The sequence below is a fragment of the Oncorhynchus clarkii genome, chromosome 10, assembly GCF_045791955.1.
Source record: "Oncorhynchus clarkii lewisi isolate Uvic-CL-2024 chromosome 10, UVic_Ocla_1.0, whole genome shotgun sequence".
NCBI lineage: Eukaryota > Metazoa > Chordata > Actinopteri > Salmoniformes > Salmonidae > Oncorhynchus > Oncorhynchus clarkii.
Window position 1 is genome coordinate 49791192 of NC_092156.1, and position 18861 is coordinate 49810052.

Below are 18861 nucleotides of genomic sequence, written 5' to 3' on the forward strand. Positions count from 1 at the left end.
GTCACACAAAACACAGCCTTTATTTTAAGTGCTTCTAAAATTCCCTAAGGGAAAATTGGTGGGAAAATTATTAATACCATTTTCCTGTTTGACCGCTATGTTTTATTGATATCAGCTTATTGATATCAATAAAACGTCACAAGAGCATTCAATTTGACTGCTGAGGGGCAAGAAGAACCCCAGCTCCGTTAAAACCTACATGCCGTTTAAGGGATTGTTCAATAAATGTTTGTTTAGAATACCAATCACCCCTTGAAGAGCATAGTCAGAAGAGCATATTTCCGATTTCCATCCAGTTATTTCATATTTCATGCTCCAGAGTTTCCACTAAATAAGTCAGATTCCACCAGCAAAGTAAAAAATTGGCTAACAAATTAGCTTTTTGGTGTTAATTTAAAGGTTACGTATAAGGTTTGCAGTGTGGTTAAGGTTCGTTTTAAAATAAAATGTTAAGATAAATTGAAGGGTTAAACCATAATTCTGACTGTTAACTAGTGACAACCGTCCCTGTTAGACCAGAGAAGCTTTGGTCCAGGGACCTGTATTAGTCACTTACAAGAAACTCTCCATTAAAAAGATTGCTCTGAATTTAGTTTGACATTCACCATGGAATGCAGCAAGTTAAGCTCACAAAATAAAATAGTAATAGAATAATCTACATAAGACAATCATGATCTAAAAGTCAGTAAAATGTTTTTTAAAATTAAAAAAAAAAAAGAGTATGATGCCTAGCATTTTATTGGAAACACTGCTAGATGTGATTTTGAGCGACACAGAAACCCAACCAAGGCCTTAGCGTACATTGTTCAATGGGCTGGGATGTTGGGGTTACATTGAAGGAAATGTGATAATGTGTACATGGTGGAAAGTGAATGGGTGTAAATCAGGCTTTAAAAAGTATAAGGAAGAAAACGTGCTCATGAATAGAATGCTTGTTGAATAATCAATCAGAAAACCCATCTTTGCTCTGTGGATGGAGAAGTACGGTAAGTCTTCTCTATCAACTAAACGTTCAAGTAATTCAGTTATTTCTGTAAATCTCTGAATAGAATACAAATTATTTAAGAGTAAAAAAATATTCTCAACAAAGGGAGAAAATAACTCATTACTTAACCACCCTGTTGACCCCTCAGTAAAAATCCACATATCCCAATAATTGAAAGATATTGCCAAACTGGCCCGACCCAGTCCATCCCTAACCACTGATGAAAATATAGTTATATTTAGGCTTGTTGATCAGTTATCTATTAGTTGTTCCTTAATCTTAACTTTAACTCCAGAACCAAAACTATTAAAAGCACCCTTACCTGAGAAGGTAGATGATAAACAGAAAAGATTAACAGACATGTTGAGAGAGAATGATAGACTGGGTATAGTAGTGGGTATAGTAGTGGAGAGAGAGTTGAGTTCTAGGGGCATAAACTAAAAGATGGGATGGGAAATAAGAAATGACTGGTTTCTTTAGTCTCATATCATCAATATCTCCAGTCAATAGTTAAAAAGATTACATAATTTATCTAAAAAAAAAAATTTAAAAAAGAAGTCGACTCACAAATTTATACAAACACTCGACATGAACTCCCAGAATCCAAGGACTGTAAAGGCAAGAGTTTCCATTCAGGAAAAAAAAAAAAACCTTGCCCTCTCCACTTTGTTTTTATAATACGTAGCCCCCCCCCCCCCTCCCTCTTTATTTGTGGACCCCAGTCTTTGTCCTCCCTCTTCTTAAAAAGGGTCACACCATGGAGATTGAGAGATGTGGGCAGAGCAGAGGAAGGGGTCGTGCAAACCAGGAGAAAGGGCATTCTAAAAAGGAGAGGAAGTGGAGGTGCTGATACTAGTCCCGATGGACGAATCCCCATAGCCGATCCTGATGGAGTTTTCGACTGAGGACGGATCGGACATCTGAGGTGAACCTGAGATTGAGAGGAAGAGGGCAAGAGAAAGAAACATTACTATGGAAAATCAACATACTAATAAGTTATGATGAGCGGTATCACTACTCTTGGCAGCACATCACAGGTGTAACATCTTTGAGACATACCTAAGTGCATCTAGCATGGGAAGCAGGTTAAGTAGAGCTGTGTCGCTTGGGTCACTGAACCACGATTTGATGGGTATTGCATTGTCTGTGAGGCGAACACAAATGTTTGACAAGAGGGTACGGAGACAGGCCAGATCCATGACAAAACTGTTACAAGCCAATAGCCCCTTCTGTATAAGCAATCCAATGAAAATGGCACTTGGCATCTACCTAAACTTAGTTTGAAATAATAAATAGCCAAATATACTTGACATATAATCCCGTGTGAGTTGTACAGGTAACTGACAAAGTAAAAGGAAACACCAACATAAAGTTTCTTAATAGGGCGCGAGCCGCCAGAACAGCATCAATATGCCTTAGGATAGATTCTACAAGAGTCTGGAACTCTATTGGATGGATGTGATGCCATTCTTCCATGAGAAATTCCATCATTTGGTGTTTCGTTTATGGTGGTGGAAAACGCTGTCTCAGGTGCCGCTTATGGAGCGATTTCAGTGCCCTCAGAAATTCTATGAATCCCATTTTGAATTTGCTTTAGGATATTGAGTATCTTACTCAATTACCTCGTATCCCTGCACAACTCAGTTCTGGTACCCTTTGTATATACCAAAGCTATCGTTACTCATTGTGAATCAATTAATACTTTAATTACATGTTTTACTTTTCTATTATTTCTCTATTTTCTTTCTCTCTGCATTGTTGGAAGGGCCCGTAAATAAACATTTCACTTAGTTCACACCTGTTTACGAAGTATGCGACGTAGGATTTGAAACTGAATTTAAGGAATATTGTATTGTTTTAAAATGCAGTTTGAATATTCTAATCCAATATTTACATATACAGTTTCAATATGGTAGATATTGCATTCATTGTCTATGTATCAAGTTTAAACTATAATTTCAAGTTTAAGTTTCAAATAGCATATTCAACTTCTCAGATTCAGTTTTCATATTAAACCAGATAACATCCTGGTACTTTGCCAGCCAAGAAAAGTAGATGTGAACAGAATCAAATGCTCTCTGTGGTAAACTGAAGCTTCTGACAGTTTTTGAAGCCAATGTGGTATGTTTAATTTATTTTCTTCCTATGAATTTGGCTCTAGCATTTGAACCGTTTTGGCTATAAACTATTATGACCCCATTCCTGAAAGCAAAGACTCTGTGGAACATGGACGTTCCCCTTTACGATGATCACAGGCTGCACAGAACACATTAGAAGAGTGTCACAATAATTCGCAATTTGGCCCCCATTAAGAATATAGTTGAATGGGCCTGTCGTAGCCCTTCTAAGGATAGCCTTTTCACTCCCTATTTAAAAGCTTGCTCTTGTGACTGACTGGGTTCAAACTAGGTCTCCTACATGTCACAAGACTATGTTAGTCCACTTAGCTAAAGCCTATAGGGACACGTTCAGAAAGTTAATGTAAAGGACAACCTGCTTCTTGCTTAACGAGTACTGCTTCCCCCGGACTCAGCTCATACAGTACCGAGATCAAACTCAGGACTTTTGCCTCAAAACACACGACCGCCTTCCTGAAGCGTTCCCACCAATTGTGCTATTAAAAAAGGCCTTCAATTGTGCAAGGGGCGACCCTTCATGCTGAGAATTGAGTTCCACAAATCCCCATCTGCTACACTAATAGAAGTCTTCAAGGTCCAGCAAGGTTACTCATCAAAACAGTGTGGTTTGGTGATACATGCTAATGTGAGCAACCTGAAGACCTGTTAGATGTGTTAGTTTCAAGTCTCCGGTAACGTGACCGTTGGCTTGCCGAGATAAAGCCTAGCCATTGGTCCTGTGACTTGGATAGGTCTATTCAAGGAGGTGGTCAAAGGGGGGGGTGAAATGTAACAGGTGGTTTTGGTGACCACGCTTGCGTGATGAGTAACTTGTCAGATCCCGAAAAGTTGCATTGTCTGGTGCACAGGAGACCTGGGTTAGAACCTCATTAGTCAAACTAACATCTCTTCAGGTCTCAGGCAAGGTTGCGCATCACCATGCATGGATCACCAAACCACCTTTGTTGCATTCATTAAATGGAGTGCGCAGATCCTTGCCACTGAAATTGTTGTTGTGCATTAGGCCTGATTTCGAACACAGGCAGTTATAATGATGCCGTGATCTCAAATAATAGCTTGTTGCCAAAACGGTACAAACGCTAGAGCCAAGTTAATCGTAAGAAAATAAATTTAACATGCCATATTGGCTTCACTATTGTTTCCCACAGAGAGCGTTCGATTCTACCTTTCCTGGCTGGCAATGTACCACGATGTTGGTTTAGTTTTAAATAGGAATTTAGAGAAATGAATTTGAAAACTGAATCCGAGGTTGAACATATGAAACTTTGATACACCTGAAATTATAGTTTGTAAACTTGACAGACAATGAATGCAATACCATATTGAAACTTATCAGTTTGAATATTCAATGAAATTTTACAACTGAAAGCAATATTCATTCAATTCAGTTTCAAATCATGAAATACAAGTTCAATTTATGAATTAAATTATTACATGTGTGCATTGAATTCAAAATCCTAATACAAATTCAAAATGATGAAATTCAAAAACAATCTCTGTTGGCACTGAAATCGCTCCATGGCTGCTCCAGAATCTCCCATACTGCTCAGATCGGTTGACTGAGGCACATTCACACTGTTTAAATACCCTATGCTCCTTTGAGACCACTCAAAGTCACTGAGATCTCTTCTAGCCATGGTATTCAAAATGATGAGCAACTGGGCATTGTTATACATGACCTTAAGCTAGAGTCCTGCATGGGTCAGTATTTTGGAGACGCACCCGCCCGGCCACATCAATTCCGAGCCCCACCCGACATCAGGGAAGATCTCTCTGTAACCTGACCCACCCGCATTGAATTGTTCCCGAGAGCCAATCCGTGACCCACCAAATTGATTTAAATTGTTATGACTCCAGGCTAATCCCCTTCACTACATGAATTTGTCTGCATGTCTATCCAACATTTGGACAAAAGGAAACCATGCCATGAATTAATAACAATATCTTATTTTCCCCAATACGATGCAGCACATTAACTCAAATAACTTTTGAAAAAAAAAGCTTTCTAATTAGCTTTCTTACCTAATGAAAGCCTGTAGCCGACATAACAAAACCTTTACATTCAATATTGTTTAGTTCAAATAAATATTTTAATTGAAATTTAAACAATTCTGAGAATCGAATAGGCAATGGGTTGCAAAAACCTACATTTATTTAGTAGGCTATCCTCAAACTTTGTCCAGCCGCACAGGTTGGAACATAATATGCCCTGAAAATGGTCTGAACGAAAGCCAGAATGAATGTAATAATTAACTGAATTATCGTAAACAAATACCTGCTTGCACTTTTTGCAGGCTGTGTATCCATCTAGGCGTAGGCTACGATGTCTGCCTCACTATTACAGAATGGAATTCAGAACAATGCAACACAAGCTACTGGATTTGTAAAACGTTTCTTGATTTAAAACATTTCCTACCCACAATATAATTGTTCTGAACAGTGTGCCGACCCTCGGGTTAAAATGTTCTCATTCCAGATGCCAACTGATTTTTTTTTGTGTTGCGGGTCGTCCGCGGGGAACAGTAAGTATCCGATCCGATGCAGGACTACACCCTAAGCATGATGGGATGTTAATTGCTTAATTAATGGGGGGGAAAAACCCAAAACCACTAATTTACATTGTTAAATAACACTAATATGTTATAACAATATTTTGAGGTGAACACATTTTGTTATAATAAGGTTGATAGCAATGTGAACATTTGTTGCAGCTTAAGTCAATTACAAAACCCACAATGCAATGCTCTCTCTATGGGCTGGCGAGGCCATAGCATGTGAAGTAGTTAATTAGCTGTAAAAAAAATTGCCTAAACAAAATGCACTATCAATCAAGCCGTCTACAATCTTACCATGTTCAACGTGCAGAGTGGAGTCTGACATTCGCAACGGCCAATGACCTAAAAGTCGTATTCCTATTAACTTCCAGTGTAGTGAGTGGCTTTATTGCAATGCTACGTGATACCGGCTGAATTTCTGCCTGCTTGAACGGCAATAGCTCAGATACACATGAAATGGCCCTGGAAATCAATGGAACATCACTCAGCGATGCACAAAAACAGTATAACATTCAAAATAGGAAAATCGTTCCTTTAACTCAGGGGCCGCGCCTTCTTTCAATATACTTTATATCCCTCATTTATTTAAGTGTTTCCTTTATTTTGGCAGTTAACTGTACATGTAGTAGGGTTGGGCGGTATCCAGATTATCATACCGTTTCTGTACCATACCGGGGTTTACCGGAAGTGCACACAAGAGGCGCCATTATTTTTATTTTTTTAGATTTTTTGGGAAAAATAAATTAAACAATTTAGGCAACAGGGATCTTGATCGAGAAAGGGATTGAACGTCTAATCTGGGTACCAGTCTTTTTTAGCTAACATTCCACTCCATGTCATTGTCAAAGAGACAAACGTTTCGGCAATCTCAACATTCAATATGCAGCTAGACTGGTTTCGTCCGGACAAACAAAAAATGGTTGCTTAACAAATGGATACCAACGTGTTCTGTGGAAGAAAAAAAGGGATATAGTTCCAATATTTGGATAATCGTAATTGGATTATAGCTGTGAGGGTTATCGAATCATGATTAACTCCTCTGTTCTCCTCGAGCTCATTTAAGATGAATGTTCATATTTGAAGATGGCAGAAAGGCCAGTCTCTTTAGCAATGATAAGGTGTGGCAGGACTGGAATGTTAGCTAAAGAGACTAGTACTCAGACTAGAATGACTCTGCTGTAACCAAAAAGCTTGATTTGACTACTACCCACTTAGCAAACAAAATGCAAAGCTGGAGCCCTGAGCTGGATATAATTTGACATAAATCATTATATGCAGGGGCGGCGCACACAGCCCCCGAGCGACTTATCTTTCTTAAATGGTATATCGCCCAAGCCTAACATGTAGTCATTATAACATGGTAACAGCTGCTTACCAGGGTGGATGCGGTAGGCTCCAGGCGAGTTGTCCAGGATGACTATGCTAGATAGATCATTGTGCACCACAGAAAGATCTTTAAAATAGCTACCCAGATCCAATGTACAGTGCTAAATAGAGAAATGAAAATTAGGAAAAGTGAGTTTTATGTGTTGCAAAAGAGTGATAAGTCTAACTTTACATAGAGAGAACCTTTAAATAATGACAGAGACAATCAGGGCCGGTTTCCTGGACACAGAATTTTTATTGAAAGTGCTTTTTAGGGTAAGACGAGGCATAAATCTTTATCCGGGAAACCAGCCCTCAGAGTGTAAGACTGAGCAGAGTGCATAACTGTACACAGCTGAAGTGAACCTGTCAGTGGGTTTGTTTACCTGTCTGTAGTATCTTCGTTTAAGGATGTCTCTGTCTAGCTTGTCAGACACGGCTGAGCCATATATTTCCATACTGGCCGTGAAAACCACCAGCTCATACCACTGACTCACCTAAAAAAAATCGAGTTACATCTCACAAACAGCCAAGAGATCCACCCAAAATGCACAAAATTATAAATTAAATAGATTAACTGTATAGTACACAACCCCAAAATGAAAATGTATAGATTGCTAGCTCAAAATACTTTTCAAATACATTTGTCATCATCACTGTTGTCCAATTGCCCCTACCCTGACTGACAGTCCCCCCTCATACCATCACCAAGCACCCTACCCTGTCCAATCACCCTCCAGCAGAGGCTTTAAATACACACACCTTTCCCTAATCATTGTGGCAAGAATGGTACAACTGAGAAGACACTGTCTGTCATTGAGTTGAAGCATTCTACCTGAATATTTCAGTTATCCTGTAAGAGCTTTGGTGGTGAACCCATTTTGTTTTTTGCTCTAGCACTACACAGCAGATTCAAATAATCATCATGCTTTGATGATTTGAAATCAGCTGTGCAGGTGTTAGGGCAAATACCAAAACATGCACCCCTTGGGGTCCCAGGACCGAGTTTGGGAAACACTGGAGTAAAGGATGATGGGTCAAGGGTGAATACCAGGCCTTGGGCAACACAAAGTAATATGAATGTCTGCTTCGATAAGGTTGGATTCGTCACATTCATTGCCATGGTTATTAACTGTAGAAATAGAACGGAAATCACAGAAAACAGATGGTTGTGGTGGGAGCTGCAGATAAGTATTTGGGTGTATGAGGTTTTACTGCAGAAGAGTTACAAGGTGTGTGGAACGAAAGAGTACTGTCCTCCCAGGCCACTGGCCTGGTGTAAGATCAGTTACAGTCAAAGTAGTGTAATGAATGGGGTGGTGTTACCATTTTTAGGAAATAGTGTTAGGCAGTGTACAAAACAACTGCTCTTTCCAAGACAGACCAGGTGAAAGCTATGATCCCTTATTGATGTCACTTATTAAATCCACTTCAAATCAGCGTAGCAGACAGGTACAGACAGATTTTTAAGCCTTGAGACATGGATTGTTACCGTGTGCCATTCAGAGGGCGACTGGGCAAGACAAAATATTTAAGTGCGGGGTATGGTAGTAGGTGCCAAGCACACCAGTTTGAGTGCGTCAAGAACTGCAACGTTGCTGGGTTTCACACTCAACAGTTTCCCATGTGTATCAAGAATGGTTCACCGCCCAAAGGACACCCAGCCAACTTGACAACTGAGGGAAGGAAGCATTGGACATCAACATGGGCCAGCATCCCTGTGGAATGCTTTTAACACCTTGTAGAGTCAATGCTCTGACAAATTAAGGCTGTTCTGAGGGCAAAAGGGATGCAACTCAATATATTAGGAAGGTGTTCCTAATGTTTGGTACACTCAGTGTAGGGTTAGTTAGTTAGTCCTTTTTATTTTTGTATCACAAAATGTAACGTGATCGACTACACACTCCCGCACAGTAGGTGGCAGCATAAACAAAATGTGCGACCGCCATGATACCAAAGAAAAAGAAGCATCAGCGCCAGACCTTACCAGTTTGCAAGTGTTTGTTACAACACCTTTTCTCTTATAACCTTTCCTTTGCGTTTTGGATGCGTTTATTGATCACATAAGTTCTTATTTATTGATTTGTATTAGAATTTTATTGAAAACATTTACTGTTACTAATTGATATGTTTACCATAACTTTATTTTACTCATGTTTTACCCATTGCTTAACTTTCACTACAGTGATATTCCTTTGAAATGCTATGAGGTTTATGAGTACATTTATATGCATTTGTTTTACCATATATCAAATCACTCATGTATTTTTTTTCTTCCAGTTAACCATCCTTTCACCCCGTAATTGTCCTAATATCCATTCATCCTTCAATATAATTTCATGATCTAAACTGCAATAATAAAACTGCCATCCTCCTCTCTGTATTTTAAATGAACACCACGACAATAGCCCCAACTCAAACGTCAAGATACAGTCCTTTATTCAAATCACAACTCTAACCAGTTTTTTTGACACCAAGAAGCACCGCAGAGAGCATAAACAAGATGCGAACACAAAGTATTAAGCTGCTTGAAATCATATATCCAAAGCTTAGTTGAATAATGTTCATACTTGCTACTATATTGTACTTATTTGGATGTTGACACAAAAGGCCCATCACTTACCACTTCTAAGAAGAAGTCCACATGCGGTCTTTTATTTACTAAAAACCTGACAGGATGTCTGTTGATCACCACCTTCATGGTAGAGGGAGAATATGAATAAAAGGGAACAGGTAAGGTTAAGCGTGCGAGTCAGTCTGGCGTGTGTTGACAAGGTGACAGCATGACGCGAATTATTCACACAGTGAACATATAGGCCAATACCTTTAGGATGAAGTCAGGTGGAGTGCCAGGTCTCACTTTGGGTCTCACCAACCTATCAGGGTGGGAGTGGATTAGGGTCTCGTCAAGGTCCAGCACCAGAATCTTCCTCTTGACTGCATCTGATGAGCAGGAGCCCAAGTCCAATCACAGTCAATACCACGTGAAAAACTAAACAAGTAAGCGCTAATTTTTCAATTTCAAAGCCATAAATCTCTGGTCTCTAGCCTGGTCCCAGATCTGTTTGTTAAGTCATACCAATAACTCCTACCGTCATAGCCTGGTCCAAGATCTGTTTGTTCTGTCGCGGCAACCGTTACATTCAATGTCATGACAACGACAATAATAGTTTGGACATATTAATAGACATTTACAAGAACATGTTTCAGTACGATACAATACGCAAAAAAAAAAAAAAACAAGATACATTTATCAATAATGGCTGTTGATGCTGAAAAAGCTTTCAACTGTTTTTTGTTTTGTTTTTTTTAAATAGGAAAAACTCTGCAATCCTTCAACTTTCCAGCTGAAATAAATGTAATAAAAATATTATAAATATCCTAAAGCAAAAATATACAAATAATACATTATCTGAAATTGCTTAAGGGGAACAAGAAAGTGACGTATTCTCTCCCCTCCTGTTTGCACTGGCAATTGCAGAAATAATTAGACAGGACCCAAAACGTAACAGCTATCAGTATTGGTAAACATGAATATAATCTAAACTTATTTGCCGTTCTCCTGATATACCTGACCAATATTGAAAACTCAATGCCCCCCTTGTTAGAAATATTTTCAGAATAATTACATTTCAGGATATAAAATATACATGTAAAAAACTGAAATAATGGCAACAGGTAAAATTTAAATAATAACTTGTGATCTACGGCAATCCTTTAAGTGGACCACAAAAAATACAAAATACGAAAGATGCTTAAGTGACAAAACAACAAATATAAAAAGATACCTCTCAGTTTTAACCTCTCAGACTTGGAATTGTATCAACTCGCCACCCAAGGCTTTTACTTGAGACATATGTTTGAATGCACTACAGGCCTCCCGAGAGGCAGAGCGGTCTAAAATACTGCATCGCAGTGCTTGATGCATCACTACAGCCCCGGGTTCGATTACAGGTTATGTCACAGCCAGCTGTGACCAAGAGATCCATGAGGCTGTGTGCAATTGTCTCAGTGTCGTCCGGGTTAGGGGAGGCTTTGGCTGGCCGGGATTTCCTTGTCCCATCGCACTCTAAGGAATCCTTGTGGCAGGTGTTTCGTCCGACACATTGGTGTAGCTGGCTTCCGGGTTAAGCGAGCAATGCAGCTTGGCAGGGTCCTGTTCTGGAAGATGCATGGTTCGACATTCGCCTCTCCCGAGTCCATAGGGGAGTTGCAGCGATGGGACAAGACTAACTACCAATTGGATATCACGAAATTGGGGAGAAAACGGGGTGAATATATATTTTTATCAAAACAATTGTAATGCACTAAAAAGGAACAATGGTTACATATTGAAGATGGGTTGGACGATACTCATCATTTACTTTGGTATAAAACATTTTTTTTTAGATAACTGGAAAAGGGAAAAATAATATGCTTCATTATCTAAATATTGTCAGATGTGGGCAACAGAGGAACAAAATGGTGCAATTTGAGGACGTGGCAGAGAGTAGTGCAGGCACTGGAGATAGGGGTGAGAACAAGTTGGTCTGGGCAGGTGTGATGTTTGTGTGTCTGTATGTTGTCTTTTGTATGTTTTGTACTGTAAAAAAAAAAGCAAAGGCAGCAGTAACAGATCTGGGACAAGATTAAGACCCTTTGACCTTTTAGACACTATAGTGACAGGATACTTACTGAGTCTGTTTCTGGACACAGGCAACAGAGGTAGTGTGTCATAACGCACCGTTTGGTACTGGATTATCTGCAGAGGTAGAGATGAGCAACTGTCACAATTGATCAACTGAAATGTCAAATTACCAAAACTTATCTTAAAATGTTTTGCGATAAACACAATAGGCCGTTTGTTAAATACATTGTGGCGAAATACCAGGGTGCTGGAGTATTTTAAAATATATTTGTCGATTACACACATATTGTTTTGCTCTCTATTCACTTGGAACTAAGCCTAGATCAGTTGTGTGAACTGAACAACCCTCTGATGGGTTCCAGACAGATGTCTATAAAGAAGTTATTTCTGTAGGTGTCAGTGTATATTGACAGTCAGATAGTTGTGGGTACAGTACTAGTGATGCGCAGGCTGACTCAGGGGGTGTGCGGCAGGTTTTAGGGTCATGAAATATTGTGTGGATGAAGGGCGGGTGGGTGGCAGGCGGATTGAATAAAGAGAAAATAATGCATACAAAATGCCTACATGTATAATTATTGTACCAGTTGTATCTATAGACGACATGGAAGTTTCTCTCATTATTTTTTTATCTGCCGTTAGTGCATAGCCTTAGCCGAAGCTTTAGGGCCTAACTAGCACGCCAAATACTTTTGGGAACTTGGGCAGAAAAAGTTTACGTCGATAAAGTTAGGCAAAAACAACATCGCCGTTCATTCAATAAGAGAAGTTAAAAATAAATAGAAGTGAGACCCAGAAAAGTAGTTCGTTTGGGAAAGATTTGGTGAAGTGGTAAAAGAGGATGAATCGTGTTATGATCTTGAGGTGCTAAAAAAAATGTTGTCACAAAATGGGGACTTCCAAATGGCACATCAAGGGAACTGAACTGTTCCAGCCTAGTCTCATAAACTAGACGTATCATAGTAAATGTAAATCCAGGACTCAAATTAGTAAACTGTGTTACATTTGGTATGGTTACATAAGACAGGTTACTTAAGGCAAAAACAAAAGTAGGGTGATTGTCAAGGTGGATGGGTGGACGTATAACTCGAACGTCTAGAAACCCAAAAGTTGTGTGTTCAAATCTCATCATGGACAACTTTAGCTCATTAAAGAACTTTGCAACTACTTACTACTTTTTAGCAACTACTTAGCATGTTTGCTAAACCTTCAACCTAACTCCTAACCTTAACCCCTAGCCTAGCTAGCATTAGCTATGTCACTAACATTAGCCACCTAACTAACGTTAGCAAAAACAAACTGGAATTCGTAACATATTGTACGAATTACAATTGGTAACATACACAAACGTATGTGGACACTCCAAATTTGTGGATTCTGCCATTTCAGCCACACACATTGCTGACAGGTGTATAAAATTGAGCACACAGCAATGCAATCTCCAAAGACAACCATTGGCAGTAGAATAGCCTTACTGAAGAGCTCAGTGACTTTCAACCTTTCCAAGTCAGTTCGTCACATTTCTGCCCTGCTAGAGCTGCCCCGGTCAACTTTATGTGCTGTTGTTGTGAAGTGGAAACGTCTAAGAGCAACAACGGCTCAACTGTGAAGTGGTAGGCCACACAAGCTAACAGAACAGGACTTCCAACTGCTGAATCGTGTAGTGCATAAAAATTGTCTGTCCTCGGTTGCAACACTCATTACCAAGTTCCAAACCGCCTCTGAAAGCAACGTCAGCAAAATAACTTAGTCTGGAACTTCATGACATGGATTTCCATGGCCAAGTAGCCTAAAATCACTATATGCAATGCGAAGCGTCGGCTGGAGTGGTGTAAAGCTTACCGCCATTGGACTCTGGAGTAGTGGAAACGCGTTCTCTGGAGTGATGAATCACGCTCCTCATCTGGCAGTCCGACGGACTAATCTGGGTTTGGCGGATGCCAGGAGAACGCTACCTGCCCCAATACATAGTTTCAACTGTAAAGATTGGTGGAAAGGGAATAATGGTCTGGGGCTGTTTTTTCATGGTTGGGGCTAGGCCCCTTAGTTCCAGTGAAGGGAAATCTTAATGTTAAATAATACAATGACATTCTAGACAATTCTGTGCTTCCAACTTTGTGACAACAATTTTGGGAAGGCCCTTTCCTGTTTCAGCATGACAATGCCCCCCGTGCACAAATGAGGTCCATACAGAAATGGTTTGTCGAGATGGGTTTGGAAGAACTTGACTGGCCTGCACAGAGCCCGGACCTTAACCCCGTTGAATACCTTGGGGATGAATTGGAACGCCGACTGCGAGCCAGGCCTAATTGCCCAACATCTCTGCCCGACCTCACTAATGCTCTTGTGGCTGAATGGAAGCAAGTCCCTGCAGCAAAGCTCCAATATCAAGTGAAAAGCATTCCCAGAAGAGTTGGGGCTGTTATAGCAGCAAACGCCATATTAATGCCCTTGATTTTGGGAATTGGCTGTTCGACAAGCAGGTGTCCACATACTTTTGGTCACCTAGTGTATCATACAAAATGGATGATGGACATCCACAAATGAATAAATACCATACGAAATGTAACATATTATACAAATTTGAGTGTCCCGGATTTATATTACCTCAGTTCAGGTTGACTGTTCAGATGGGTAAAATGGAATAGTAGCCTAACTGAAATCTGGACACTGACTGTAGGTTTATAACCTCTCATATAGCCTACTACAATATGAGCTCCGGCAGAATTAAGGATTTCTTACAGTAAAATTATACACCAAATGTAAGTTGACTGGGAAACAATATAAAATATTATTTCATTCTTTCAGCATCTTGAGAGAATGAATACACGGTTAGGGATCATCTGTAAAGGTGCTATCTTTGCCAGCATCATAAAAGCTGATAGTATTTCAACCACAAGATATGCATCCAAGCTGAACTTAAATCTTATGAAAAACATGTTTGGTCGTTTTAACCGCTTTCAGTTGCCTTAAAACCATTCAAACTGAAATTTGGGATGGTTAATTAATTAATTTAGAGTTATTGCATTTCTCCTTGGTCCATAAACATATTTACTGAATGGGAGAAGCAGAAATTAAAGAAATGTATGCCTACCAACTTCAACTACACTTAACAAAAATATAAAAACACATGTAAAATGTGTTCCCCACGTTTCAAGAGGTCAAATAAAAGATCCCAGAAATGTTCCATAAGCACAAAAGGCTTCTCTAATCGTGTGCAAAAATGTCTTACATCCCTGTTGAGTATTTCCCCTTTGCCAAGATAATCCATCCACCTGGCAGGTGTGGAAAATCAAGAAGCTGATTAAACAGCATGATCATTACATAGGTGCAACTTGTGCTGGGGACAAACGGCCATTAAAATGTGCAGTTGTGTCACACAACACAATGCCACAGATGTCTCAAGTTGAGGGAGCGTGCAATTGGCATACTGACTGCAGGAATGTCCACCAGAGCTGTTGCCAAGAATTGTATGTTAATTTCTCTACCATAAGCCGCATCCAAAAACATGCTAAGATAAATAAATAACAGTATGTGGATGAGGTAGTTGGACGGGCTATTTACAGATGAGCTATGTACAGGTGCAGTGATCTGTGAGCTGCTCTGACAGCTGGTGCTTAAAACTAGTGAGGGAGATATCTCCAGCTTCAGTGATTTTTGCAGTTCGTTCCAGTCATTGGCAGCAGAGAACTGGAAGGAAAGGCAGCCAAAGGAAGAATTGGCTTTGGGGGTGACCAATGATATACCTGCTGGAGCGCGTGCTGCTATGGTGACCAGTGAGCTGAGATAAGGCAGGGCTTTACCTAGCAGAGACTTGTAGATGACCTGGAGCCAGTGGGTATGGTGACGAGAGTGAAGTGAGGGCCAGCCAACGAGAGCAGTGTTGGGTAGTATATGGGGTTTTGGTGACAAACCAGATGGCACTGTGATAGACTGCATCCAATTTGTGTCTCCTGACCCCTCCTGTCTCAGCCTCCAGTATTTATGCTGCAGTAGTTTATGTGTCGGGGGGCTAGGTTCAGTTTGTTATATCTGGAGTACTTCTCCTGTCCTATTCGATGTCCTGTGTGAATTTAAGTGTGCTCTCTAATTCTCTCTCTCTCTTTCTTTCTCTCTCTCGGAGGAACTGAGCCCTAGGACCATGCCTCAGGACTACCTGACATGATGACCCCTTGCTGTCCCCAGTCCACCTGGCCGTGCTGCTGCTCCAGTTTCAACTGTTCTGCCTTATTATTATTGGACCATGCTGGTCATTTATGAACATTTGAACATCTTGGCCATGTTCTGTTACAATCTCCACCCGGCACAGCCAGAAGAGGACTGGCCACCCCACATAGCCTGGTTCCTCTCTAGGTTTCTTCCTAGGTTTTGGCCTTTCTAGGGAGTTTTTCCTAGCCACCGTGCTTCTACACCTGCATTGCTTGCTGTTTGGGGTTTTAGGCTAGGTTTCTGTACAGCACTTTGAGATATCAGCTGATGTACGAAGGGCTATATAAATACATTTGATTTTATTTGATTTTGAGTAGAGTGTTGGAGGCTATTTTGTAAATGACATTGCCGAAATCGAGGATCGGTAGGATGGTCAGTTTTACGAGGGTGTGTTTGGCAGCATGAGTGAATGATGCTTTGTTGTGAAATAGGAAGCCGATTCTAGATTTAATTTTGGATTGGAGTCTGGAAGGAGAGTCTGGTTTACAGTAACCAGACACCTAGGTATTTGTAGTTGTCCACATATTCTAAGTCAGAACCGTCCAGTGTAGTGATGCTGTACGGGCAGTGATCGGTTGAAGAGCATGCATTTAGTTTTTCTTGCATTTAAGAGCAATGAGGCCACGGAAGGAGAGTTGTATGGCATTGAAGCTCATTTGGAGGTTTGTTAACACAGTGTCCAAAGAAGGGCCAGATGTACACAGAATGGTGTCGTCTGCGTAGAGGTGGACCAGAGAATCACCAGCAGCAAGAGCGACATCATTGATGTATACAGAGAAGAGAGTCAACCCGAGAATTGAACCCTGTGGCACCCCCAGAGACTGCCTAGGGGTCCGGACAACAGGCCCTCCGATTTGACACACTGAACTCTATCAGAGAAGTAGTTGGTGAACCAGGCGAGGCAGTCATTTGAGAAACCAAGGCTATTGAGTCTGCCGATAAGAATGCAGTGATTTACAAGAGTTGAAAGCCTTGGCCAGGTTGACTAAGACGGCTGCACAGTACTGTCTTTTATCGATGGCGGTTATGATATCGTTTAGGACCTTGAGCGTGGCTGAGGTGCACCCATGACCAGCTGAAACCAGATTGAATACGGTACGGTGGGATTCGAAATGGTCGGTAATCTGTTTGTTAACTTGGCTTTCGAAAACCTTAGAAAGGCAGGGTAGGATAGATATAGGTCTGTAGCAGTTTGGGTCTAGAGTGTCTCCCCCTTTGAAGAGGGGGATGACCGTGGCAAATTTCAAATCTTTGGGAGTCTCAGAAAGAGGTTGAACAGGCTAGTAATAGGGGTTGCAACAATTGTGTTATTTTCTACTCATCTATTTTTTTTACTTAACTTCTTAAAGCACTGTTGGTTAAGGGCTTATAAGTAAACATTTCACTGTTGTATTGAGTGCATGTAACATAAAATTTGTCAACTGCACATTCCCTCAACTTGGGACATCTGGAATTGTGTGGTGTGAAAAAAACTGCGTATTTTGGAGTGGCCATTTGTCTCCAGCACAAGGTGCACCTGTGTAATGATAATGCAGTTTAATCAACTTCTTAATATCCCACACTTGTTAGGTGGGTGGATTATCTTGGCATGGGAGAAATGCTCACTAACAGGGTTGTATACACATTTGGGCACAAATTGAGAGAAATAAGCTTTTTGTGTGCATGGAAAATTTCAGAGACATTGTATTTAAGCTCATGAAACAATTTAAATGTTGCGTTTTGTTACGTGTAGTAGCACATGTTAAGACAACCCGTATTGATTACACCTGTTTGACAGTTTTCCTCGAGTTCTTTGAAATGTTACCAAGATTTAATTTGGAATCAAATAGCACAGTGAAGTACCATTCAGACCTTTTAATAGATAGATTGGCGTGTGTGTGTGTGAGTTTCATATTAACCGTCTGTCAAGAGCATTGGCAAATCCAAATGGGCCGTGTGAATATTAGTTAATCCAGCTTCCAATATCACTTATCCAAGTGATATTAATTAGGGGAAATACCTTAGCAGGGGCCAATATTATTACACTTTTAGTTCTAGAAAACTCACCGTCCGTAAATGCTTCCTGAGTATGTACAGAATAAACCCCCATATTCTAGATGTAACTCCGACGAAAGTGTGGATGCCAAGTAAGCGGTGACGGGTCTTTAGCATGGTACAACCCGAGCGACTCCAGTTGAGTCGGGACCCCAGCCTCTTCCCTCCCGAAACTGCAGGTCGAGTAGACACTGGCCAATGGCAATCGTGGGCTCAGTTCAAATCTCACTTTCGCCACACCACTGAAAATGAATGAAAAAATAAAACGTAAAAAGTAGCCTACAACGCAAAACCGTCATTAAATACGAAAGCGAGGAATCCAGACGAATAACATTCACTGGTTCTCGGTCACTACCTAGCCCTAGCAAGCTAGACTTTCATTAAAGTGTGAAAAGACGTCTTTATGAAATGTAATGCCCTTCTAACCTTGCTTAGTTTCGTTGATAAATAAGTTATTTTACGAAATATGGCAAAAGTCCCAACTAGACGCCGTCAACGCAACTTTCAAAGAAATCAGGAATTGGACAGAGTGCCGCCATAAGTGTCTCGCTGTCACTTCCGTAGAGAAAAACATGCGCTCCTTTCAAATACTTTCCTCCCGCGAAATAGTCACATCCAGGCCACAGGCATTGACCTCAGTATGGTTAAGACCAGCATTGACCAACAGGCAGGTCATTAGAAATACACTACTGCATTGTAATATACTGTAATCTATTATGAAGCGCAATCAATGATCGTGGTGGATAAAATAATGCCAGACAGAACTATTTTGTTACACCCAGTCCAGACAACCGCTAGGCTCCGGTGCTGTTCTAAAACGTCTCCAGTCCAGACAAACGTCTGCAGTGTAAATTGGGACCATAAAATTAGGAATTAGAATACTAGAATGGTCATGAACCTTACTAAGATTGTCGAAATGTCAGCCACGTTGGCCAAGGAGTTGGTCTTACC

General features: G+C 40.5%; 1 protein-coding gene across 2 annotated transcripts; it reads right to left on the minus strand.

Annotated features, from left to right (window-relative positions):
• Positions 1-720: 720 nt before the first annotated feature.
• LOC139419627 (CTD nuclear envelope phosphatase 1A-like) lies at positions 721-18467 on the minus strand. Of its 2 annotated transcripts, XM_071169607.1 has the most exons (8): positions 17923-18467; positions 11718-11784; positions 9868-9986; positions 9667-9738; positions 7430-7540; positions 7054-7165; positions 2045-2129; positions 721-1916 (listed from the first exon to the last, which is right to left on the minus strand). In XM_071169607.1, the coding sequence occupies exons 1-8, from the start codon at positions 18025-18027 to the stop codon at positions 1838-1840; spliced, it is 750 nt and encodes a 249-aa protein (XP_071025708.1). In that variant the 5' UTR covers positions 18028-18467; the 3' UTR covers positions 721-1837. The 2 variants fall into 2 exon arrangements, with proteins under 2 accessions (XP_071025708.1, XP_071025709.1); XM_071169608.1 differs by lacking the exon at positions 2045-2129 and having other exon boundaries at positions 1741-1916; positions 17923-18446.
• Between the last annotated feature and the right edge of the window lie 394 nt (positions 18468-18861).

What these genes read in the sequence shown, in the direction of transcription:
- LOC139419627 (XM_071169607.1), bottom strand. Translation starts at nt 18,027, where the DNA reads ATGCTAAAGACCCGTCACCGCTTACTTGGCATCCACACTTTCGTCGGA. An exon ending in TCAGGAAGCATTTACGGACG is followed by an intron (nt 11,785 to 17,922) that starts GTGAGTTTTCTA and finishes CTACCTCTGCAG; the next exon opens with ATAATCCAGTACCAAACGGT. An exon ending in CACCTGACTTCATCCTAAAG is followed by an intron (nt 9,739 to 9,867) that starts GTATTGGCCTAT and finishes TCTACCATGAAG; the next exon opens with GTGGTGATCAACAGACATCC.